The sequence below is a fragment of the Chamaea fasciata genome, unplaced genomic scaffold (assembly GCF_029207755.1).
Source record: "Chamaea fasciata isolate MVZ Bird 193981 ecotype frontalis unplaced genomic scaffold, bChaFas1.0.hap1 SCAF_59, whole genome shotgun sequence".
NCBI lineage: Eukaryota > Metazoa > Chordata > Aves > Passeriformes > Sylviidae > Chamaea > Chamaea fasciata.
Genome location: NW_027094144.1, coordinates 671,742 through 697,689, shown reverse-complemented (window position 1 = coordinate 697,689; position 25,948 = coordinate 671,742). Strand labels below are relative to the sequence as shown.

Genomic DNA, 25,948 nt, shown 5'->3' with positions numbered 1-25,948 from the left:
AATCCCAGCAAGCTGGGGCCTAAACATGGCAGCTCAAAGCCCATTTTCCAGCTGTCACTGGCTGAGGGGAATGGCTAGGTCTGGCAGGACTGCAGCACTCGGCATCCTCAGCCACCAACAGCAAGAGCTGGCTGCTCAGAAACTTGCAGCTCTGCCTCGCACTAAAGACAGCACCCTCCAGAAGTGGCACTTACTGTCTGGGAAAGTTCCAGCTGTGGTGTGACCACAGCTGAAGCCTTGGGGTCATTTGGCTCCGCGTTGGCTTCTTGTCCAGGAGCAGAGGAAGCCAGAGGAGAGTCTGCTCTTGGTTCTGGGATCTGTGGACAGACAGGAGCGTGAGACACAGGCTCATTTAGAACCTTCTTTCTCTTCAGCTCTAGAACCAGCTCTACTAAGCACAAATCATCAACTTTGAGAGCAAGGGGATTCTAAGTCACTCTGACTAAATTCTAATGACCTGATTCAACTGGACACTGCAAATGGCTCCAAATTACATATTCCCCCGACTACTATCAGGAAGCACATTCTCTCTGCAAAACTGATCTTTTTAGTTCTTTTAAAGCTCTGAAATGGAAAATTAGGAAATAGGCAGTGATGCCTTTGCTCTTGCTGCTGCAGACATGGAAATGGATTTTCTTGCCGCCTACTCAGCTGGCCCTCTACACTCTACTGCCACAGGCCAAGCTCACAGCTTGCTGCACAATTTTAAACACCAGGAACATCAAATGTTCTTTCCTTACTCACCTCGGGATCAGCACCTCTGAATACCTGGCTCAGGTGACCTGCAGTGGACAAGGGAAAATGAAGCAGATGCTTTGAGAAAACTGGAGACAACCGCAGCATTTTTAGAAGACCTTCCAAGAAGGCCTCCCAGTCTACATTTTCAAAGTTGTCCTGCTTGACCCAGCAATGGAGGAATTGGCAAACTCTGCTGCCACAGACTCTCCCACGGAGGGAACGCAACTCCTGCAGGCTCCCTTGCAAATGCTGGCCGCACGGCCGTGGCTATACACACCCCCTTTTGAGCTGAACGTGCTGACAGCACCTTTACCCAAGCGGCATCCCAATGGCCTTTCTGTTTCCAAATCAACTCAGTCACTAAGAAAGAGCAGGAAGACACAAAAACCAGGTGAGGTGACACCCAGGGAAAACCTCTACTTACGTGCCAGGTTAGTCAGGAAATAGCAGGAATAAGTAACTCCATAAACAGTGAAAACTGCAGCGGCGAGTTGCCCAATCATTATGGCAACTGCTGTGCAAGTTTGCAGACTGCGCTCTAACGCTAGCTAAAAGGAGTCTCCTGTCAGTCGGCAGCTGCCCACTGACAAAAGCCTCAAGCACAGGACCAAGTTCCTGCACCGAGCAAGCCCAAGAGCTGCTCTGACACCCCTGAGGCCTTCCGGGCACCAAGGCAACCTTGCGATGTCACCACGACCACGTGGCAACCGTGCCCTGACATCACAAAGCAAAGCCCTGTGACGGTCTGTGAATTGATAGAGATGGATAGAGTGATGTTTGTGTTGGTCTAGGCTGCATTTTTACCTTTTCCCCCGCTCAGCTGCCTGTTTCAGCTCTTGTTTCTCCCCCTGTGCCCCCTGTGTCCCCTGTTGCCGCGCTGGGTCCGAGCTGGCGGCCGGGCCGGGCGGAGCAGCAGTTCCAGCCCCGGCTGTCCCTGGAGCGCTGGGAGCTGCCGGTGGCCCCAGGCACTGTCCCCTGAGCCAGTGCCATCTGCTGTCCTTGTCCAGGGGTGCTGCTCTGCAGGGGAGGAAGCAAGAACAGAGTGAAAGGCTTTGAAGATGGGGTGGCGGGAATCCCTCTGCTTAGATTTCTGTTTAAAGATATATGGACTGTAGCATAGAGAGGAATAATTACATGGATATTTATATATGCAAGTTACTATTTGTATAGGAATATTTCTGTATGTATCTTTGTATATTTATAAATGTATGCTACATATATATGTCTGTATATATGCATACATCTTTGTAATAACATATGTATGTATGGATGTAAGTATATGTATATGTAAGTATGCTGTTCTATGTGTGTTTTAATTTTATTCCCTATAAATAGAGTTGTGTAGGTATTTCTATTCATGCAGTTGGAGTTATATGGCTCTTTAAATAGGTATATTGGTATTCCTAGAAGTAAATATATCCAGTTTTCTATTTACATCTGTGTATTGACTTCTGTATTTTGAGGTGGGTGTATCTGGGTGTATCTTTCTATTTAAACATGTATGGAGATGTATAGTTGTGTCATTGTATCGATTGAGATCTTTGTAGACGACGGTTTAGATAGAAATACTGATATTTTTGTATTCCTAGATGGGCTTTAGGCTTGCAGTAATATGTAATAAATTAAGTTGCTAAACACCTAATTGATCTCTGTGTCTAGTGACTTGTTGTAGATGTTGGCAATAAATTAAGTTTTCTTAACTGAAGTGGATATTTCTATATTTTTACATGGCATTGTTGTAAAAATCTAATAAATTCCTTTTTTTTAAGACTCAAATTGACATCAGCATAGTTCTGTATTGTCAGCGCAGGTGTAGCAATTTGTAATAAATGACATTTTCCATGTGAAATCAATTCTGGTGTATTTGTCGATCAGCAGCGCAGCTGTAGGAATCTGCAAGAAATTACAATTGTCAACTGCGATGGGCGTTTTGTGATTTGTGCTGTCCAGAGCAATGAGCAGTTTTATATACTGGAGGATTTTGGCCATGGAAATCTCCATCCGTGCCCAGCACATGCCCCACTTGCACTCAGGCTGGGCAAGGCAGGTGCAGATTTGGGATGGCAGCAGAGCCACACCTTGGCTGAGAACTCGCTGCAAAGGCTGCTGAGAAAACTCCGGGATTCCACGGAGCATCCAGCTCCAACCAGAGGCACCCAGGGAGGACAAATCCACTCGCCATGCCACGGGCAGCTCTTCAGGAAGCGCTCCAAGTGTCCCTCTGAAGGTCATCCTGGAGCCCAGGAGCCAACAGGGATCCTGAGCCAGCTCCGCTGCCTTTGGCAGCACTTTGCAAACGAGCTGCAGCAAGGGGGAGGCCGCAGGGCTGTGAGTGCTGCAGGCTGGGGATGAAGGAAGGGCCATGGACACCTGTGCTGACATGCTCCAGAATCCACAAGGATTCTGGGGGAGAAATGGCAAGCAACAAGTTCCCACAGCCACGACAGTGATGGAAGGCCTTGCTGTGAAGTTCCCTGGAGGAACTCCCAGGGGAGTTGCTGCTATAAGAACTAGTACCAGAAGGCACAAATGTAGTAACACTAGGAGATGGCCTCTAGGACCCACAGGCAATAGCTTAGGGAAAGATCAACTCTTTATTTGATATATTCTATTGATTATGGCATATCAAAATATAGAATATGCAGCATTATATTTGATAAATTGCATCTATGATACATATAAATATGTACCATTGAGTGCAGTTTCATAAATATTTTCATTTCATATAGATCTGATATATTCTTCCCACTTGGGGGAGTGAAGATGTACTGCTGTTGAGAACCTTCTGCCCACACAGCAGTCAGGCCACAGGGCTGTGCGTGCACACCCACCCACCGTCCTTGTTCTTCTCGGCATCTTGGGGCTGCTGTTGGCACAGAACTGGGATGAATTGAACTCGACACACCTGTCCATGTCCAGCCTGTCATCAACGCTGATGTGGCAGGGCACAACACAGAGCTCTCAAATCACTCACATTATCATACATGCTTTCATTCCTGCTGGGGAATGGGGAACTTAGAAACACCAAAGACACAGAAAAGAGGTGGAAAAAGTTGGGATCTTTGGGACACTGCTGGTACCCTCATGTAGGAACATTTGTTGGGCTTTTTAAGGTGATAACTTTCCAAAAACTAGCAAAGCTGCTCAGCATCGGTCACCCAGTTGTGAATGGTTTTCTTGGCTTGGCAAAACTGCAGTGTTAACTGCGGACTCCGTCCTTGGTTCAAACCACCTGCCCTGACCTGCAGACAAAAGCACCAGCACCAGCAGAAGCTACATCAGCCACTTTTCTCAAAAAGCTCTCTTCAATATGCCAGAGGAAAGGAAAACATGTCAGACAGTGTGGACTAATGACAAGACTCTGAGCAACAGTTAAAAAGCCAAGGGCCGCAGCATTCTGGGACACCCCTCGTGCTCCAAGGCAGCCAGGCCGCCCTGGCTGCCCGGGACCCTGCGCTCCACGGGCTCTGCAGAGCTGCACAGCGGGGAGGCAGCCTCGGGCACCTCAGGCCCTGGGCACCAGTGGCCTTCTTGGTCTGGACGGCTGCCTCTGGGCAAATGCAGCCTGCTGGCCCTCTGCTCTTGGCCCTAGCCCGGCCTTGCAGGGCTAATCCTGCTCCCGCTCTGAAACGTGCTCAAGAGGGACTCATTTGTTTCCAGCTTTCCAGGGCATTGATTTGCACCACAAAATACTGAAGGACTAAGGCCTGAACAACAGGCCCTGAGCTAAATCTGCCCTCTGGATGACCCTTCCAACCAAACTTTCAATGGATCTGCTCCTTAACCAAGTGTTACTATCATTAGGATCTATGCATTCATTCATTGGTGAAACACGTCTTTACCTTTCAGCATGAAGAAACCAGACAAGGCCACATCTGGCCTTGCTTCCTCCTTGAGCCCTGGACAGGCTCTGGCAGAAAACCAAGAGGAGAAGGAAATCAGATCTCCTGCCCCAGAAGGTCTGTCAGATTGCTCGTTCAGCACTGTCAAAGCTGGGCTACTCTCACAGTGCAGTCAGAAGCCTGGTGGCCAAGAAAGGGGGAGGCAGTGTAGGATTTCCTAGTTCCTCGCAGTGACTTTCCCGAGCTTTGCTGGGACAGCTTTCCCCACCTGATGAGTGGATCTGGATGAAGGATAAAGTAAAAAGGGTGTCTGCTGATGGATCTTTCTTAACCACTAGAGGCAACCTTTTGTACCAGTGATAAGGTGCATTGCTTACCTTCTTCTTTTCTGATTTGTCTTTGCACTCCTGCATGATAGTAAATGACACTGTTGCTTCAGCTGGTGTCTGTGTCTGTGACTCTCCCTGTTGCAGACAGGTAAAAATGTTATTAAAGAAAGGTCTTATGGAATATGGATGAGGCCATGCTACTTTAGCTAAGCAGCTAGCAATAGCCTGCAAGCTCCCAGTTGAAAACTGTTTAGAGAAAGAGAAGTTTGTTCACACAACAGCCTATTCTTAGGGAGAAAAACAAGTGCATCTGCATAAATATTAGCTCTGTTCCATCAGAACCCACCAAGGAAAAATGGAAACAACCTGAAACTTAGCACATCCACACAAATGACCTTCTGACCAATAAATGAGGCAGTAAGAAAACTACCCGCCAACGGGTGTGGTGCATGAGGTCCCTGAAAACTGGACAAAAGAAGCGATGTGAATAAAGAATTGGCTTTATCTGCATGAAGGATATGGAGTCTCGGCTGATTCATTACAACATCTCCCCACCACCAAAACAAACACACAGCCAGTTGAGCACAAGACCTGCCTCTCTGCCAGCCCATTTCTTGGAAAACACCCCTGATTGCCATCTCTGCAAGTGCAATCCCCACTTTCCAGCTACCTTTTCTGCAGCCAGGCGAGAAAAGTAGTCGCTCTCAGCTCCGGACACCTCCAGACACCAACTGCTTTCAGCAGTCACAAGCCTGAAATATCAACTTCCTTACTGAACCAGCCCACTGGGAGCTCACACAGGGAGGCCTTTTGTCCAAGGATACCCACACCAGAGCTCGAGGCTGGAGCAGTTTGAAATGCAACACCTCCAGAGTTTAAACCTCCCTTTATCAAATGAGAACATACCAACCTGCCCCAAAGGGAAAGGAAAGAGAAGCTCTTCTCCCACAACAGCAAGCTCTGTGCTTCCTTTGGTTCCAGTGGAGAGTGGAGGCCATGGGCTACTCCTCACTTTGGGAAGGAACCTTGGGAAATGGCCTGACCTGGGAGACCAGCAGAGGGAAGTTCCCCAAAAGGTATGGAAAAGGATCTCTGCAGGGAAAAAGAAAAAAAAAAAAAAAAGGTTAATTGAAACTTTTCAAAAAGTTCTCAGACAGAAATTTCTGCCCCAACATGACAACCCCAAAGTCTCTGTGGTTTTTCAGGACACATCATTTTTGTCAGTGCCCCCAAGCACAATCAGCTCCCCAACAAGACTTCAAGACTAAAGGACAAACCTTCCCCCCTCACCTCTCCACACCAGCTCTAGGGAGTCTCTGTCCATTGCAAGATCTCCTTGGTCAGTCTGCATTGGCAAGAGCTGGCTGCAGGAGGCATTTGCATTGGAAATCTCCCCAGATGGGGGGAAAAACAGAAGAAGCGATTCCTGAGGAAAGAAAATGGCAACGTCATTTGGGAAGACAGCGGCGTGAGCTCCCTACAAGTGAAGGTCTTTCATCCCTGGCATAAAGCAACATCCATCCATGGGGCAGCACTAGCGTTTTGATGACAATGCTGACAAAATCACTGCCCCTTCCTGCTGCTGTTGCTGACAGCGAATCATGAGAAATGTTCCAACTCTGCAAAAAACAGGCAGAGATGGCGAGAAAAAAACAGTTAGTCTGCTGAAAAGGTGGCCAAAAGAATGCTTTCTAATGTCCCCTTTTCATCCTTTCCCCAGCCAAGACAAAGCAATGGCCTTTTCCTCCGTCACCGACGGTGACCCAGGCACAGGATGCAGCATGGGGACAGAGTCCACCACAGCTCCCAGAGCCCACCCTGCCCAGGGGCTTCCCGTGCCGAGCCGAGCCAAGCCGAGCCGAGCCGAGCCGAGCCGAGCCGAGCCGAACCGAGCCGAGCCGAGCCGAGCCGAACCGAGCCGAGCCGAGCCGAGCCGAGCCGAACCGAGCCGAGCCGAGCCGAGCCGAGCCGAGCCGAGCCGAACCGAGCCGCGGCCGTTGGTCTCCGGTCGTTGTGGCCACAGTCGGCGATGGACGCCATGCCGGAGCTGCCGCTGCCCGCCGGGCTCAGCGCCGGCACCTTCCCCGCCAAGCTGTGGCGCCTGGCAAACAGCCCCCGCGTCCGCTCCGTGCGCTGGGACAGCCAGGCGCGGGGGCTGCTCATCGACCGCTCCCTCTTGGAGCGGGAGCTGCTCGGCCCGGGCGGCTCCCAGGGGCCGGCCCCGCACACCTTCCGGGCCACGCAGTTTCGCAGCTTCCTGCGCCAGCTGAACCGCTACGGCTTCCGCAAGGGGCCGGGCTGGGTTGGCGCAGCCGCGCCGGGCGATGCCGGCGCCTGGCTCCACTACAGGAACCCCTGGTTTCGCCGCGACCGCCCCGACCTCCTGCTCCGCATCAGGCGCCGCAGCGCGGCCAACAGGCAGCGGCCGGCGGCGGGGCGGGAGGGGCGCAGGCGCCCGCCCTGCGGCTTCAAGCCGCTGCCCAGGGAGCGGCCGCCGCTGCCGCCCGGGCGCCCGCCCCGCGGCTTCCTTCTGCTGCACAGGGAGCGGGTGCTGCCGGACGGCCGGGAGCTGCGCTGTCCCCGGCCCGGCCGCTTCCAGCAGCCGCCCAGGGAACGGCCGCCGCTCGCCTGCCGCCCGCCCTGCGGCTTCCACCTGCTGCACAGGGAGCGGCCGGGGCCGGCCCGGCGGGAGGGGCCGAGCCGCTTCCAGGAGCTCTATGGGCAGCGGCCACTGCCCGCCCCGCGGGAGGTGCTGCGGATCCCGCCCTGCCACTTCCTCGGCTTCCACGGGGAGCGGCTGTGGCTGCACGGACAGGAGGGGGCCCCCAGCCGCTTCCTGGAGCTCTACGGGGGGCAGCTGCCCCCGCTCGACCGGGAGGTGCTCAGGATCCAGCCCTGCAGCTTCCAGCAGCTCCCCAGGGAGCAGCAGCCCCCAGCCTCCAACCCGCCAGGTAAGAAAAGAACTTTTGGCTGTTAGTGCCTCTTTGGTATTTGGTTGGTTTGTTTTCATTGTTTTCTCCTCTGTGCAGATCTTCAGGGCTGTGCTGAGGATCCCGTCTGAGCAGGGATGATGTCACAAAGCCTTTTCCACCTGCCGCCATCACCTGGCCGTGGTCTCCCTGTTCCTCAGCACCGTCATGTTTGCTCACCTGAAGCCCCCCTCCATCTCCTCCCCATCCCCGGATCTGGCCCTGTCAGTTCTGTTCTCGCTGGTGCCTCCAGCCGTGAACCCCCTCATCTGCAGCCTGAGGAAGCAGGAGCTCGAGGCTGCAGTGTGGAAGACTGATGGCTGGATGGTTTCACAAACATTAAACTGCTGGCCAGTTTCTCAAAATCACTTGTCATAAAAGTCATTTTTGATACCTCTTGTTGCTTTACTTTGGAGGTTCTTTTCCTTTGTTTTACTTTTATAATATTGTCCACAAAGCAGTGTCACTGTTTGTGCCATTTCTCATTTTGTTTCTCTCCACCTTCCCTGTGGCCACAGACTGTGTCAATGAGGGGCTGCACTCCTGGTGGCTTTAAAGGAACCCAAGGATCTGGCAGGCAAGTTTTCTGCAGAGATCCCCCTTTGGTTCTCTTCTCTGGATGAGAGCTGGGGGCAGATCAGTGCTGGCACAGCAGCTGTGCCCAGGAGCAGCAGCCCTTGGTGTTGGCAGCGCTGCTCCCGTGGCCCTGCCCCGCTGCCCTCCTGGCCCTGGTGTTGCTGTAGGGCCGGAGTGCTCTCGGCGCCGGGCACAGGGCTGGGGCTGGCAGTGCCGGGGCTGCAGCAGGGACAGGCCATGGGCTCCGCTGGGGCAGCGCTGACGCCTCAGGGCAGGGCCTCGCTGCTCCAGGCTCCTTGCCCAGGCTCTCTCCAGAACACGCCCAGGCCCAATGCTGTGCACGGAAAAGCCCCGTGAGCAGCCCCAGGGTGGCCGTGGGCAGGCTGGGGGCAAACAGCCCGGCTGGGGCTCTGCAGGGTCCCTGGGGGAGACGGGAAGGAGCAGCAGAGCAGGGGCTGATCCATCCCCACTGTGCTGGACACCCCCGGGCAGCGTCCCAGAGCGTCCTCATGCCCCTGCCAACAACATCCCCCCTCTGCAGCCCTGGCCTCTCTCCCAGCTCACACGGGGGCCGCATCCTTGCAGGCACAGACACGGCAGCTCTGGCTCAGGAGCCCCTGTTTGCAGTGCCCAGAGCAGGCCTGAGCACCCCCATGGTGTTGGTGTGGGGAGATGAACCTGAGGGAGCACAAATGCCATCAGCCCCTGGGGCCAGGAAGGCCTGGGGGACAGGAGAGAAAACCACTCAACTTTGTTGAGGCCTCTGAAGTCAGCCAGAAAGTTTGTTCCCATCAGCTGGGAGTTTCCTGTGCCACTGCTGACTTATTAAAATATGGATATTGATCTACTATCGATACCCAACTGTGACAGACAGAAGACTCTCTAACAGTTTAGAGTTAGAAAGTATATGTTTAATGCAACGCCAGGCAGTTGTGTGCGATCACTCCCTAAAATGCACTGCCAAGTTACAAAATCTCTTTCTTTTCAAAAGCGTTGAATATCCAAAATACTAATACATATTTATAGCACTAAAACCTCCCATTCTCTGCTTCATATTATAATTAGCTAAAAAGCTATTAAGCGTGTGTAGTTTGTTCTTTGAATTGGGTCAGTGGTCCTTTATATGGGGAGGGGGCGTAAAAAAAGGAAGTAAGTGGAGTCTTCCTCATTGGAAACTTTCAACCTTTTCAATGGATATCAAGATAAATGATAACTGGTCAAACTCCTGTTTCCTTTCTCCGTGACTGTTGAATGGGTTTTAGGATGCTCGAGGATTTACAATTGTCTGTGTTCCTAAATCTATTTATCAGTTTCTTCTGTTTCTCATTATAAACACAGCTAAACAAACACAAAAATGACAAGCAATTAGTTATTTAGATCCAGGATTGTTATCCTTGATCGCAATCCTTTCATCTAACCATTAACTTCTAATTCTTTCCAGCACAGCTTATCTATCTACCTACTTGAACTAATTCTGGCAAAGCTTATCTTTAGCTAAAACATTAACTTTTCTCAAATCCTTACCTCCTTTGAAATTCACCTCTCAGCTCTCCCTTGATTTCCCCGTGGTCTGTTGCAATTCATTGGGAGATCTTTTTTCCTAGAGTTACGGAGAAATATTTCAAAGGGCTTCTAATAAACGCACATTCCTATTTTCAAGGGTGTATTTTTCTCTTGAGAGCAGAGGTGATTGCAGCATTCAGTGACTCATATTGACCCCGGGACTCTCCTAAGCAGGCAGGTCTGGCCTGCTCAGAGAAGCTGTGCCTTGAGCTCTGACCCAGTGGACAACCTTGCTCCACATTCCCCAACTCCATCCTGCCTCTCCTCGCTCACCTGGGACCTGCTTTGCTCGGAGAACTGGGTGCACTCAGGCAACGAGGGGTTTCCTTTCTTTTATTTTAGCAATCTAAAACCCCTGAGCTTCCCCATGGAAAACAGACAATCTCCTTGTAATGGATACATAGTATTAAATTCGTGGATTAAAATTGTGTGTATTAAAACTTTGCAGTGGAATGTAAAAAACCCCTGAATTCCTGGAAAGAGTTCCAGGGCATCTCTTCGCATACCACAGTCTTTTCACAGTCCAAAGGTGTTACCTCGACATCTGCCAGAGAGGTAACCGGGAAACGGCCCATTAAGCATGGGCTGACCACATCTTCACAGCTCATCAGGAGATCCGATACCAATCTGGGCAGAAACCTTCTGACAGAAGATTCGGAGACTTTTCATTCAGACGTCTTCTCAATTTCTCAGGAAACTCTTTCAGATATCCCTTGCGGACACCAGACATTTCAATGATTATGTTATGTACATGATGTCATGTTCTTCGGGTTCTTTGTTACCGTCTTGTTTTCGCCTCAGGGTAGAAAAATGGTATAAAACACCTCCCCTGAGACCCCGAATTTGTGGGCAGTACTCCGGAGAAGCACCCTTTGCTGCTCCCGGATTGTCCACCCAACATTCGACCGATGTTGTCCTGATTTATCGTGGCGTTTCCCGAAATTGCTTTTCAAATTTGTTAAATAAATCTTTGATTTTGGAAATTGGCTCTGATCATTTATAACATCCTCAGGTGTGTGCCAAGCCCAAGGTGCCACCAAGGAAGTTCCCCTTTCCCAAGGCAGAACCATGCAAGGAATGTTTTAGACACACAGGAAGTTCTAAAATAAACACAAATCCAGAGCCTGGGCTCTCTCACTGTTCCCGGCTCCTGCACAGTCCCTCTCTCAGTCCCTTGGCCCCCCGGAATCCCCTCTGGGGCTCAGAGAACAGCTTAGTACTGTTTTCGTTTGTTATTAATGCTGTAGTTGTTTGGTGGGGGTTTTTTTGTGTTTGCTTGCTTTGTAATACATACTAGTAAAGAACTGCTATTTCTATTACCCAAATCTTTGCCTAAGAGCCTCTGATTTTAAATTTATAATTGAAAAAGAAAAAAAAGGGGTGAAGGGGGGGTTTACACTCTCGATCCCAAAGGAAACTACAGTTGTTGTTTTTTTTTATTACCTAGCAAATACCTGTTTTCCCAAACCAAGACAGACTGTGAGATTCTTTTTTCCTGGGTTCATTTCTTGCTTTAGGAAGCACTGCCTTTTTAACAATATTTGCAAAAGAGGTTCAGGGATACACTGAAACACACTCTAAAATACTACAGAGATAAGCAGGGATCCACCATCCCTGTGCCCTGGATTCCTATCCCTCATTCCCACTCCTGGAAATGCTTTTGATAACAATAAAACGTGTTGAACTTTTTTTTGTACTTGCTGACACCACTGCTAAATCCCAATAAGAAATAAAAGATTTGCAGCTTGCTTGGATTTACATCCAAAAGAAACAAAAGGCACAAGACTGGGAAAGGGTGAAAAGTCCTCCACAAAAGGAGTCATGCTTTGCAATGTCCAAATGAAGGAAGACACACAAATATTTTCAGGAAGACCGAATGTAGAATGGAAACACTTGGAGATGGGCAAAAATAACAGAAAAGTGAGCAACCTGAAACTCCTGGCATGCCCAGAGACCTCCTGACACCACGCCAGCCTTAAAACAGAGCTACTGCTGCTCACAGAATAACCATTCGAGGGAGGCTATTTGGAATTATTTCACATAATTTCAGTTTCCAAAGGGGCTATAAAGCACTATTGGTAGTCATCTGTACTACAATCATTGACCTTAACTTTAACTATTATTAATGCAAAAATATTTATGAACCAAAGCTATTCCCTTCCATTTCTCTGTCCCTTTCAAAGCTGCTAAGAGCTGGATAACTAAGCGAAGGAGTGCCCTCTGGGAAGTCAGCGGTGATTGCCTCATCCTCAAACGGGAAATTGGAAATTCAGAGTAGGGCAAGAAGCTTAACTCCAGCTATTGAACAGCTGCCATAAAAGAAAGAGTTACGTAGACAAGGGCACTTGTGTGGAGAAGAGGCAGCTGAAGAAAAGGTAAAAACCAGACAGCTGTGAATGCAGGCACTGAACAGAAAGCAATGATTCTTTTTTAGAAGAATATGGAAACATCTAACTTCCAGAGCCAAAAGACTAGACTGGAAATCTCCTTAACTGGATTTAGCACACGCTTGCAGCTTCATTGTGTTCAGAGGAACACTCACCGTAAAGGTAAAATCCCCAGGAAGCCACACACAGCACACTGTGGAACAAGCAATTTCCTCTTAACCCATTTTAGTTCCTTCACCAAGACCCAAAACCAGAAGAATGCCAGCAAAGTGGATTTTTCCCCTGATATACCTAATCTTTCTATCAATTAAATGTATTCCCAAATCTTTTCATGGATGGGTTTTAATTATTACTTCTACCACTTAAAAAAATAGTCTCAATAATTTCCTTAAAAATCGCTGAAGCAAGGCACCGTTCAAATGAAGGATACAATTAAATGGGGCTATTGATAAAAATTTTCTCCATATTCAGAATTTTCTCTGTGATTTACATGCATTAGCAAAAGCAGTATCAACTCTTCCCTGCCAGAGTAGTTGAGCATCTTCCTGCTACTAATTCAGCACACTTATTTCAGCCATTACCCAGGGAATGCAGTGATTAGGCAGCTTTCCAGTAAACAGTCCTTAAAATAGTTCATAAAAATTCCATTTAGAAAAAGGTTGGTTTCCTGCTCGAGAATTTGATAAGATGTTGCAATTACTGCTTAGGGATATATTTCAAGTCCGCCAAGTGAGTTAAATTCCATTTCCACACACGCTATCATAGTGTTTGCAGGTTAAAATGCCATAAAGTAGTTCTTACGTACTGATAAGATGCAATTAATTTGGGTGCTGCTTTTTTATAAACACACACTTAGAAAATCCTAAAAACTTGCAATGAAAAAAGTGAAAATACCCATAAAACAGGCCACAAAAGGCAGATTCTCAGGTAGAAATCTAGTGGCATTGTCTGAATCACAACTTGCCCAGATAAAAAACTGTTCCTAGTAATGGAGAGAAAACAGCATCACAATCTATATATTCTTTTGACATCCCGCCTGAGGTAAGATCCCTAGTTCAAAGGTCCCAGAATAACCAGAAACAGTCAGTTTTACGGGTTACAAGGAAATGAAAGAAATACTCAAATTTTGGCACAGTAATTCCTAAACTTAGAGCATCAGTTTGTTATCCATAAATGGAAAACATTTAGCTTGTTTTAACAACTTCCTAAAACAACCAAGATTCAATTGCAACATTTATTATCTAAAAGTGTTCTGGTCAAAATAAAAATGAAACTCAAAATTATGAACCCTTTTGATGATAATAGCTGATACTTATTAAGCAATTAACTCTTGCTCTCTCCTGTTTTTATTTCCTCAAGAAAGCAACATAAACTAAAACAATGTAATCTCATGTGTTCAGGCTCCATATTTGTTGTTTTGAGAAAAGGCTTTATAACAGCTTCATTGAAGGCTCTTTAAGAAACTAAATCTTTCTGGTTTAATAGAGTGACAAGGTGTATATGAGGGCATCAAATGAAAAGGAAAATGAGCTGTCACAATAAAGTACTACTGAAAGCCTTAGCACAAACTGCATGACAAGCTAAAAGAAAAAGAATTATTTTGTTCCTTTTGCTTTAACCAAAGTCCCAACACTTAGGACCTGCAAACCACTGCCATTTTAGAGTCAATCTGTATTTTAAGTGGATGTAACTAGCCCTAGCAAACGTAGCAAAACTTGAAATGTTCTCAAATTGGTCTTAGCATGTGCACTAATCCATCCACACCACATCAGATGTATCTTGTAGTTGATAATATTTTACATGCTTACAATAATTACTGTAATTCAGAACCTTGACACCCATTTTCCTAAGATAAATCAACGTAACAAAATTTATTCAACCTCCCTTTTCTTCTAAGGGTAAATGCAAAGCAGTTTGAAGCTCACTGTAGGTTGAAATTTTAATCCAAGGGCTGATGGTCTGCAACATGATTACAGTCTTTCCAATGTCAAAAGCTAACAGAGAAGTGGAGTCTATTTCAAATGACTGGCTCTAAACATCTCATAATTACATTAGATAAATTACACTTCACACATAATTACAACAAGTTTTTGCATCATTAGGCACCGGTCTGAAATACTTGGCAGTTTCACAGTGAAACACTATTCCTGTTGATGCATTTGGATGAGGTCCTTACCCTTCTACCATCACAGTCAGGGATCTGCCACTGGCATAAAATTCCAGATGGAAAATGCCAGCAATCCTAACTACTTCACAAAACAACAGGTAAGGAGGCAAATTGATTAATATGCTGTTCTTATACCCTTTCAACTGACAGAAGTTTTGCATGCTTAAAAAAAACAAACCGGTTTTTCCATGACATCATTTGGCTTGAATACTAATGCTTTTCCTTAATGCAGCTACATGCACATGGATGTACAACTTGTCTTTTCACAGAAGCAACACCCAACTTTACATGTTTTTCTTTACTCTGTTTCCCCTGATTATAATCCTAAGATCCTTTCTGATTTTTATGCCATTTTCCTGTCTTAATTCTTCAGTGTTGTTAAATGAAGTGCCCCTCTCCATTCTGTGAAGATAGAGTGATTTACAGCAGCTGAAAATCAGGGGATTGTCCAGTAATTGCAGCTTTTTTCAGTAAAGTAGTAGTATTGGATTCATTAACAGTGTTTGGATTCATTAACAATTAAAGTTTATTTCACTGAACAACAAGTACAAAGCTGGGTCAAGCTCCCTTGTTAGGCTTTGACACTTCCTTCAGGAAGACTACAATTCAACCCAGGGTTTCATTTTCTGTTTGGCTGCTTGTAAAATAGAAGGCATCTTGGAAATGATACTTCTATTTAGGGCTCTTACTATGGACCTTACAGGCACTGTAAATGTGGAGTGGCTTTGTCTTAAACAGCCTAATCCTGCCCATTCCACAGAACAGACATTTGGAGTACAATGACGATGGGAGCATGAAAACGCAGCATTAACAACTTCTTCATTGCAAAGAGTAAGCACAATCCAAGTCTGGCTATTTCCTTGGTAAGACCATTAGAAATGAGGCAGGGAAAGTGAATGTTTTGGGCTTGCAACCCATTTTCCTTGAGCTGGGACATCTGCTGATTGCAAGGGGTTTCAGTTTGGAACTGAAGGCATGCTATTTACACCGCTGCCATTAGACAGATTCTATCTGACACCCTACTTCAAAATTAAAACAGCAGGCAAGTGGGTAAATAGGAGCAAAAATTGAAATTTTCAGTACTTGCTCACACCTTATTTTCAGATATTCTCCAAAATAGGGAGCAGCACCAGTGAAAAGCACGTTTGCATCAACAGGGCCTGGATGGACTATCCCAGGTGATACAACCACTAACCCACAGATGACGTGAGAGGTTTCACAGCACAGTGTTTAAAATTCAAGCAGCAGAAGCCCTTCCACCAGAATTTCACCCTGCTTTGGGAACAGATCTTCTGTCTGTATCATTAATTTCTTTGTTTTCCAATTGAGTTGCCGTGCAGCAAGTATTGCAGCATCACTAAAGAAACAGAGCTGGAGCACAAAGCAGCTCAGCTGAGTGAACTTGCAGCTCAAACCATCAGAAACACCAAGAAAAAAAAAGGCTGGGCCAGCTTTCTCAGCAGCCTGGTTGTGGCACTCAGACCTGAAATTACTCACTGCAAGTGTTCTCTCTAGGGTCTGACAGGACTGACATATATTGGAATATATATAACAAAATGATAAGGCAGCTTCAAAGAGTGACTCACAGAAAACCGGTGCTGGAGCACTCAGAATTCATAAGGGACTTTAACCACAGTCACAACCCTCAGTTGTTTGGTTTGCCTCCTTTATTCCTTTACTCTTGGGCTTTTCTTCCAGCTTTCTATCAACTGTGATATAAAACCATACTAATTAATCCAAATAAGCACATGTGCTATGTATTTCTTTCAAGATGGGATAACTACATACTCATCATTCCTGAAAACAAGCCCACAGTAACCAAAACCGGTCAAAGCAACACTGTTGTTATAAATTATAGCCCACAGCCATGGGTGTTCCTTGATGGAAGAAGAAGAAATATCAACCCAACCTCCTGGTCTGCTATGAGAACACTTGTTATAAATCATGTTTTTCCAGTGTTCTATTTCAACTGCATAGATCAGTATCCAATAGAGAGCTCCTTAAGTCACAGACAAACCCACAAAAACTGCTTAAGACCAACATTCCACAAAAACATGACAAAAAAATTCAAAGCAACCTTAGAGTAGAGAAAATGCGGATTTAATAGGAGCTTAACATTAAGAATCCCATCCTCAAAATAATGCAAATTGATTTTAAAGTGGATTTAGGTTTTTAAATGTTAAGAGCATAAAATTGAAGAATTAATTGAATTTACTGTCGGTTCAGCATTGCTAATGTAAATGATAGATAACTGTATCGGGTCATTCTTGACTAAATGAAGCGCTATCTACCATTATTACATGACTAAAGGCTTTAAAAAACTCTGTTGTTAAATGCAATCAACTTTAAATTAAACTATGTGCATTCAGTCAGTGTCTTAAGCAATGATGAGGCAGAGATGCCTTAAGGTGGTAGTAGGGATTTAGACCTCCACAACTTCTGATGTAAAATTTAAATAAGTTAGAATTTGAAAAAGCAAATTAACCTGTACTGCATTTTGCCCACAAAGCTCTTCCTTCCATTTTGATTTACCACTGGTCTCCACTCATTAGATCAAAGCTCACAAAGTATTTTTGAGACCAACCAGCACTTTCAGCCCAATTGAAAAGTCACTGAAGGCAATGAAAATTACTTCTGTCAGCTTCAGTAAGGCCTTCTACAATCTCAGTACTCAGTAGCTACAAGGAGTAGGACTGAGAGGGTCTGACCAACTTTGCTGAGGATATCACTTGGCAATCAAACATCATTGGAAAAAATCAGAGATTATTATTTATATTGCTTCAGCACAGCCACTGCTGTTCTGAGATTACCTGCAGCACAATGGAAAAAGCAAAAAAAAAGGATGTGAAAATACATATACCGACACCTGACTTATACACATCAGTATTCATCAATTAAAAGAGCCTGTGATGACTTCTCCAAACTGTCACTGGGGAATGACAAGCAACAGTCATTTCAGCCAAACTGGTACTCACATATCCTCTTGGCTGTGGGAACTCTGGGTCACACCCATTTCTTTTACCATTTTTTCCTGCAATGTAACTGAAAGTGACATTGACATTTGTGCCTTGGAAAAGTTACTGTTATCCTCCTTGTTGACAGGATTATTCTACTGCCTGATGTTTTGTTTATTTTCTAAGCAATTGCCAAGAATACTGTCTGTGCCTGTCATCAGTCTACATGTTGACTGGTATCTACGCATCACACTGGAAGATCAGAATCCTTAAAAGACACTTTCCTTCTCAACTCTTGAAAAGACATTCACAACACCTCCAGTAGAATCTGAAGATGCCAGCTATTAGGAGACAGAATTGACCACAATTTAGTCAAAGTGCACCATCACACCTCCTACTAAGAAGATTTTAAGAACTGGAAGGTCTGTTCTTGTGGGAAATCCGTGGCGGGAGAAATGTGCACTCAATATGAGTGATCGGCAAATCTCGTTTATTGATAATTCATACAATGCTTTTACAATAACACTAATAAGCTCATGCATATTTCAAAAGTTAAGCTCAGGATTGGTGCTCAGACTAAAAGTCAGCTACGCCTCTTTCTACATTTCTTTGTGGTTACACAGTTTGAGTAAGTTTTTGTTTTACCGTGCTTCTCCCTCATATCTTTCAGCTACAAGGTCTTGTTATCGTATCCCAGCTGTGCTCAAGGACATGCGAACCTTACCGCCTTGCTGGTTCTCATGAGAGTGCCTGTGTGCTCAGCAAAGCTCCCTCATGTCTACGTGACCTTTTGCAGCTAGCCAGTTATCAATCACACTCTCCACACAGAAACTTTCTCCCTCAGAAATGCCCACGATGAAGGAGAAAGGCATGCATGGCATTGTGTTTGTTTCCAGCTGTCATCACTGCGTAGCCCTAATCTTGGCATTCAGGTGGCCTGAGACGCTCTGAAGATGGTGTATTTAAACGATTATAATGCAACAGCATTGTTTTCAGTCTTATTCTCATAACTGAAGTCTCCTTTATGTGTTACTGCACACTGGCTTACTTGAGACAAGCAACCAGGTTATCTGGGTGGGTTGGTTTTGTTTTTGGCTTGTTTGGTTTGGTTTTTTTTTGTCAGAACCTTAAACTGTAGGTCTCTGGCAAGTCTTGTTCCGTTCTGCAAGCAAAACATGCTTTGTGCAAAAAAAAATAGGAGCAGGAGTCTGCCAGCTCCAGCTAGGAAGTAGTGAGCCTGGGTTCAGGGAAGTATTGGATCTCTTGGTTCATTTTAGGAGATAATGTCAAATCATTGTGGGGAAGGGTTAATCTTAAGAGTTACTAAACAAAGCAAGGCCTGACACACTTGCATCTATTACAAACAGGAATGACAGCACTGAGTTTGGTGGGTCTGTTTATCAGAAGGTTACTAATAAGGTTGAGACATCAGTCAATCTTGCATGGACTGCTGGCAGTAACAACACACGTTTTGGTATTGCTGGAAAGTACCAAATGGATGAGAAGACTTCCGTTGTGGTAAGAATTTTGTTACAGAAATGAGTATTTCAAGCTCCCCTAAATACTGAAAATTTGTAATGAAGCAGTTGCTTGAACTAGTTACTGAGGAAGTATGGTAGATTGCGAACTGTGGCTTCTGTTGTGGTTCAAATTTAAACTGGGACCTCACACATCGTACTTGTGAACTTATGGAGGAAAAGAAATCTTAAATATAATTTTGTCCATAGTGAAATAGTCTGACTAGTGTGCTTGGAATAGCATGCTACTGTGCTGAAAAATGTCTTTTAAAAGACAATGAAAGTGTCCTTTTAATTCTTAAATCCATAATGTAAAACCATATTATAATTACAATGGTGGAAGTTTACCTGAGCTTACAGCCTTCTCCTAACAGTAAGTTAACCGTTGAAAGTTAGCTGACGTGTGTGTTTTAAGACCAAGAACTGAAGTAGCAAGCATTTATGTTTCAAAACAACAATTAGTTCCAGGACCACTGAACCAAAATTGAAAATGAGAAATACTGTTGTTAAGAGCTCAAAACTTAGTAATGCAAAAAGGGGATTGCATATTCATGTATTTCTTGCTCATTAGAAGAAAAAAGAAAATCACTCCTGAGTGATGTGAACAAGACAGGCTCTGAGGGACTGCAGTAAGTAGCTCTTTAAAAGATATAAAGACATAATAGACGAGGCAGTGAAAAACAGCATGGCATTCTCTGAAGGCAGAATTCGCACCATTTGCTTAAGCTGAAAACTCCTGAGAAAAGGAAAAGATTGGAACATGCTTCTAAGAGAGGTTGGTCTCCAAGTAGCTCAAGAGTGTTAATGCATAGGCCACCTTCTCAGGGGACTGAGATTCTTCTGTATGAATACTTACACAGTTTATAAATACTGTGATTTTTTTTTTATAGGCTAAAGTGAACAATGCCAGCCTCATTGGAATTGGTTACACTCATGCCCTTCGACCTGGTACGCAGTTCTCACTGGTAGCAGCAAATGGTGTTAAGTACTACACTATGGTTTAATTCACTGTCATCTTAAGAACAGACTAGATGAACAAAGGAGCTAGAAGTCTACGCAGACTCAGAGAACTAAAGGATGTCTGTGTATGCAAGTTCCTGTGGCAACTAAGCCACATTAGTGAGGTCAAGGACCTGAGGAAGAGCACTGTACTGGGATGTCAGTGCATGATGGTTCTCGTGACTTGCTTTTGTAGGTGTAAAGCTGACCCTCTCAGGCTTGATTGATGGCAAGAATTTCAGTGCTGGAGGTCACAAAATTGGGCTGGGATTTGAGCTGGAAGCCTAACACAGCTTTAAGTAAAACAACTGGTGGTGCTCTGGAAGATGAAGGAAAAGTGTACCCGGTGCATTTCAGCCTTATTATTACTCGGAAATTTGAAGAAGTGTGAACTTTCTACTCTGCCCAAGAATGACTTTAACCCAATGCTGAAGTCCAGAGTGTGCCAGCACAACAAAGGAAGACACTTGAAGGCATGCATGGAAGTTGTGATGTTTGTGCCACATTTCAGTTTCCTGTATTTTAAATCTGTTCCAAAAAAACCAAAAGAAAATCCAACCTCTCCCTATTATTGTATTGCATTTTGCAAGTCCTATACTTCACAGCCTTTTATAAAAGGAGGTCTCTGTGTTGTAGTGGAAATTTGGGGTTAGAACAGAATGAAATAAATTGGTCACAGTCAGAACACAAGGTTGGTGTGTGTTGACTCTCACCAAGGTTCCATCCAGCTGGGTTTTTTGGTCTTTTTTTCATCTTTTCATGCAACTTTAAGCATGGTTAATAGATAATCTGCAAATGCTTTGTTACACGATACCTGTACACTGAAGATTTCCTTCTTTGGTTTCCAGGCTAACATTCTTACACCTCTCACGTTTTAGAGACCTGCACAGTGAAAGCAGTTTTTTCCATTATAGTGTTATTGAGCGCATCAACAAGAGCAAACCAAAAGTTTACATGTTTTAGATAATTTCGTTCCCATACAGGAAACAAGTATTAGGTAAGTACAACCATTACACTTAAAGAAAAAAAGTGCAAATCAGCAAAGTTAAGCAATTAAGTTCACAGTTCATTAGGAAGGTGACATCTACCAGTGACTGGGTATACCTTGTCCATTGTTCATTAGAAAGCCTAAAATGCAGCAAAACAGCCACAGGCGATGCCCAACGGAAGACGTATCAGGACAGAGATCTGCTGTCTTAAGGCACAATTAAGAACATTCTCCAAGCAGTTAGAACAGGCATTCCCTAATGTATCTTTGTGAAAGTGTCTGAGAAGTGGATACTAAAAGCTAAGCCATATGTATCACATAAGCAGTTGGTGACAGTAGAAGGCAGCTGATATTCCCTTCTCAGAGGCAGCAGCTTTTCACAGTTGGCTTCCCAAAGCAGCATGGCTTCAGAGGCAACCAGAGTGATTCTACATCTGGGTTTGTTCTGGATTGTTTGTTTCTTCTACCTGAAGCTGCAGCCAGCTCCAGTCTAGAGCCGAAAGAATAAATGAAATTCAACACCAGGCTACAGTTGAGCTTTTTCTAAAATAAAGGTAAAGTGTGTTAAGAGGTATAAAAAATTTACTGGGAACAAATTGGTCAATTTCATGATGAGCCACGTGACTGCTGTCAAGGAAACAACCTACTTGCACTCTCCAGTATTTTACTCTCTCTTCAATATTCTGCATTGTTAAATTAAGGATCCCTGACACCCGCTCATCCCAAATTTGTGTGCAGTTTTGCAGTAGTTTTGTACAACAGCCAAGTGCTTTGCCCCATCCTTTACTGTTTAGCGCAGCAAGTTCCCAGCATGTGGCTCCCAGTTTTGGCAAGCAGAATATGTCAGGCGCAGATTATGAGGGAACCGGTGCTTCCTATCTCTGTGCATCTCCTACTCTCCCCCCTGGCCATGAGTAAAATGCAGATTTCATTTAGCTGTGTTAGTGGTGGCAAAGTTGCACATTCAGAACTTCGAAGCCAGGCACTTCCTTAGTCCATTTACAGAAGAGTGAATACATTACCAAGAAACTCTGCTCTTGATCCTTCATTGTGTCATGCATCACATTTTCTAGTTGGCTACAAAGTTCCCGAGATTCCAGCAGCAGCTCCTCACTGAAAGGGGCAATTATTACACTATTAATTTCTGTGGCAGTTTAAAGAGATGCTGCCTCTATCATTAAGAAATACTTCTGGCAGATACGCTGCAGAACACTGAAGTTAGTCAGGACATAGGCTTGTAATTCATACTGCAACTTGAAAAGTTGGTGGCAGCCCCTGATTTACCAAATGGGGGAAAGGAAATGTATTCCAAGATGGAATTGGGTTCTTATTAGGTGGAAACACTGCTGCTAGAGGAAAAGCTGAGAAGCCTATAAACTTAAGGATGGGGCAACAGGCAAAAAAACAAACCAAGGTCTTTCATTCCAAGTGGTAACCCAGTTCAATTAAGCAAGCCGGAACTACGCATGCAGCAGTCTCAATGACACAGCTCAGCTACTGTGACCTTACATGACAATACTTCATCAGTTCTTGCTGGCAGTGTACTTCCAAGTGAGCCCAACCATCTCAGATTAAAGGAAGAAAACCAAAAAACCACTTTTGTTACTGAGGCTGGGGGAAGTGAAGCCATACATGATACCCAATTTTCATACGGAAGATCTGAAAGCCCCAGCAAGTCTTAACTACCAAGTAAACTAAGGCTGCTGACAATGCAAGCTGAACACAAAGCGTAAAATATGAGAAACCCTGTGTGCCATTATTGCACAAAGCAGGAAGCCTAGCTTTGTAGTGGTGGCATTAGCAGCCGAAGAACTCCAGACTTTGCCTCACCTTTTTCTTACAGATTCTGATAAATTGAATGTTCCAGAAGGGACTTGCAGCAGCAGTTGACCTGAGCTACCAAGACGGGATGTGTTCACGCTCTCTGGACTGCCAGTAACAGGACCACGCACTTTACTCTGAAGAAAACACAGAATATTCAGAGTGTAATTGTTCCCACTAGTTTTCAGCAGCCGGGAATATGAGACAACCTGGAACTTGGCTTTCATACTGATTCAAAAGAAAGAAAAGAACCATAGGATACACTCAATTTACTATTGTTTCAGTAGCCTGTGCTACAAACCATATTCTCAGGTTAAAGGGGAGTTCTTATTTTACTTACACAAGCAATTTTCAGCAAGTTCCACAGTTCCTTCTGTCGTTTCTCCTGAAGCCTAACAACTGTTTCCTCATCTTCACTCATCAGATTCATCACTTTCTCCACTCTGGGGAACAATTCCAATGCCTTCTGTTTTCAAACTACAGTTTTACTATTAAAAAAATAAAAACTAATCAGATCACACATGGGCCACTGCAGTAGGAGAACAGTTCTGAAGTTAATTATTTTCTGTTAACACTGCAAGATCTCAAGAGTCATATGCAATGAGTTTTAAACCTTCTCTTGCTGGAAGAGAAAATACCTTCTCTCAACTCTGAATAAAATGTACAAAGCTCACCTGAGCTGAGCATAAATGACTCAAACTTTTTTTTCAGAGGTCTGGATTGCCTGTAGAAGCAGTCGTACTATTTCCTGGCTGTCACCGCCTGTCCTCTGATCCGGAATGAGAGCCAATATTACACAGAAAGGTCGGTTTATAGGACAGAGTGAGAAGATTCTTAGCGGCTCATTTCCACTACTGCTTTAATCCTGAAACAGCCAAAGTTCAGGATATGCGAGTTTGAGTGGGATGAATTACACTGAATTTTAGCCACCTTCTTCAAAATTTAAAGAACTTGAAAAGGAGAGTTGGGACTGTATCAAAGGAACAGTTGTGTCTTTCATCCTTTCTACCCAGAAAGGTTGTTTGTTGCTTATCGCAACAGCCTGCTCTGAGAAGAGCTCCAGAGGAGTTTCGAGAACAGCTCACAAAGCACCAAGAAAGGAAGGCTGGCCTAGTGTGAAACTGACTCCCTGACTTCCCTCTCGAGAAAAGGCAATCCAGGAGAGCCCATGTGCTGCTAGTGTCTGGGCAGGCCTAGAAGTCAGATAGTTTTCTCAATGATCGTTACTACATCTCCAAAGTTACACACAAAGCAAGCTGACCTTGAGCTAAAGCGTCTTTTACCTCTTGGCTTCTCTCTGAGTCTTCGGTACAGCTCTCTGGCTTGTTCTTCTCTAGAAGAAAAAAGCAGGAAAGAAAAGGATTTCCAAAGAACCAAAACATGGAACAAATAGTTTGAGAACTCAAATCTTTTCTATACCTGTCTGCCATTTCAGAACAATGACAGATGAGTCAAAAAACATCTTTAGTGTTAAAGTGCTCCCAGTCCCCCACAATTTGGGTGGAAGAAACAGCCCTTTCACTGTCCTCTAGTGAGTAAGCTTAGCCAGAAACACTCCTGCATCTGAAGCTCAAGGTAGTTCAACTCACAAATCCTCCAGTGTTCCTCCTTGTTTACGACCTAGCGGACTTCTCTGCAGGTCCACGATGTCTGTCTGCAGGGCCATCATCCTCTTCACTACCTGCTCCACATCATCTTCCTGAAAGCAGGGTAGAACATAAGCAACACAACAGTCTCATACCTAGAGACACTACCACTCACACTCACATTGGTTCTTCCTTTCTCATTCTTATTTCTAAACAAACCAACAAGATGCAAACAGCAGCCTTGGCCAAAGACAAACGAGTCGTTTCAATTCAAGGAAATTCCAAGACGTTTCTGGGGCTTCGCCAAGATCTCCCATTTCCCCCTAAGCCTTACAACAGAATGAGCTTCATGTAGTACTAATAATGGACAAAAATTGTGCCACACAAACCAAGGCAATGTGAAATCTGACATCAGGGCAGATACAAGGGGCTTCTATTTAAGGCAGGGACAATGAAGCTAAAGGGGGAGGAGGGGAGAGATAACAAAAACAAACCTCTTTATGACTAGCAGTTAGATTTAGAAACATACCCACCCACAAAGTTCCACAGCTTGCTCCATCCCTTTCCAGGCAAACAGCAGCTTCTCAGAAGCTACAGGAATCAAAGAAGGGTGACTGGCTTTCTCAGGTTCACAGAGAAGGAGGCAGGTGTTTTTGTGAGGAGAAGAGTCATGAAAAGACCCATTTGCCAGATGCTATACTCACTAACTCCAAACTCAATCTGCTCTTTATACTTTTCCAGGTCAATTTGGATGCTTGTTTTAAAGAAGTCCAGCTTTGCTTCCAGCTGCTGAGAAAGGGAGGCCATAGAATTCTTCATCTTCCAGAGGGCACTATTGTAACGCAACAGATTCATCCTGCAAGGACAAGAAGGTCCTATTAGCCTCTGAAAGTAGAAATCCACCAGGCTTTCATTTACATCCAAAACAGATACTTGAGATAGCGCTGAGGACAAATGCAGTTGTGCCAAAGGGCTAACTCTCCACTTTTCATGAATTGCATACAGCTCCAATCACGGGCTTCCCCATTCCAACAGGGTCCCATTTCTGTCTTCCCTTCCACCAGCGCACAAAGACAGAGATAAGTATTGTGGAGAAACGGCCACCGTACATGGCTGCTCGCTGCCCCTGCTGAAGCCGATTACAGTCCTCTTTCAGCATCCGCATCGTCTGCCAGATCTGACCCCACACTTCCCGCAACTGGAAAAAGTGGAGATTCTTCTTTGGATCCTGAACTGAAAACAGAGGAGGTGGGAGAAAGGGAAATGTACATATCAGCGTGAAGCAGGAATACTGTGTTATCACAAACCAGACCAAAACATTGCTCCTTTGAGGGGCATGTTACTGCCTGCAAAGCCTAGAGCTGGATAACCCCTGTGCAGCTCCCCTAGCATGTCAAAATCAAACACCTCCCTTTTTTAGTTATTCTGATAAACTGAATGAATGACAGTCCATTTTACTGCTTCTTCAGTCCCAATACGCAAAAGCTCCCTCTACTCTTTGTGCATGATACA

At 45.1% G+C, this 25,948-nt stretch overlaps 1 protein-coding gene and 1 long non-coding RNA gene across 3 annotated transcripts; both read right to left on the bottom strand.

Annotated features, from left to right (window-relative positions):
- Positions 1 to 301: 301 nt before the first annotated feature.
- On the bottom strand, positions 302 to 4,835 carry LOC136304228 (uncharacterized). The gene is made up of 3 exons (XR_010724433.1): positions 4,581 to 4,835; positions 745 to 782; positions 302 to 317 (listed from the first exon to the last, which is right to left on the bottom strand). It is a non-coding gene; the product is annotated as an uncharacterized lncRNA (long non-coding RNA).
- Positions 4,836 to 17,436: 12,601 nt separating this feature from the next.
- LOC136304230 (inhibitor of nuclear factor kappa-B kinase subunit beta-like) lies at positions 17,437 to 25,284 on the bottom strand. 2 transcript variants are annotated; one of them, XM_066207848.1, is made up of 9 exons: positions 25,141 to 25,284; positions 24,966 to 25,027; positions 24,440 to 24,549; positions 24,134 to 24,183; positions 23,525 to 23,715; positions 23,191 to 23,338; positions 22,860 to 22,987; positions 22,052 to 22,142; positions 17,437 to 21,519 (listed from the first exon to the last, which is right to left on the bottom strand). In XM_066207848.1, exons 1-5 carry the CDS (start codon positions 25,253 to 25,255, stop codon positions 23,702 to 23,704), a joined length of 351 nt encoding a protein of 116 aa, XP_066063945.1. In that variant the 5' UTR covers positions 25,256 to 25,284; the 3' UTR covers positions 17,437 to 21,519; positions 22,052 to 22,142; positions 22,860 to 22,987; positions 23,191 to 23,338; positions 23,525 to 23,701. The 2 variants fall into 2 exon arrangements, with proteins under 2 accessions (XP_066063945.1, XP_066063946.1); XM_066207849.1 differs by lacking the exon at positions 23,525 to 23,715.
- Between the last annotated feature and the right edge of the window lie 664 nt (positions 25,285 to 25,948).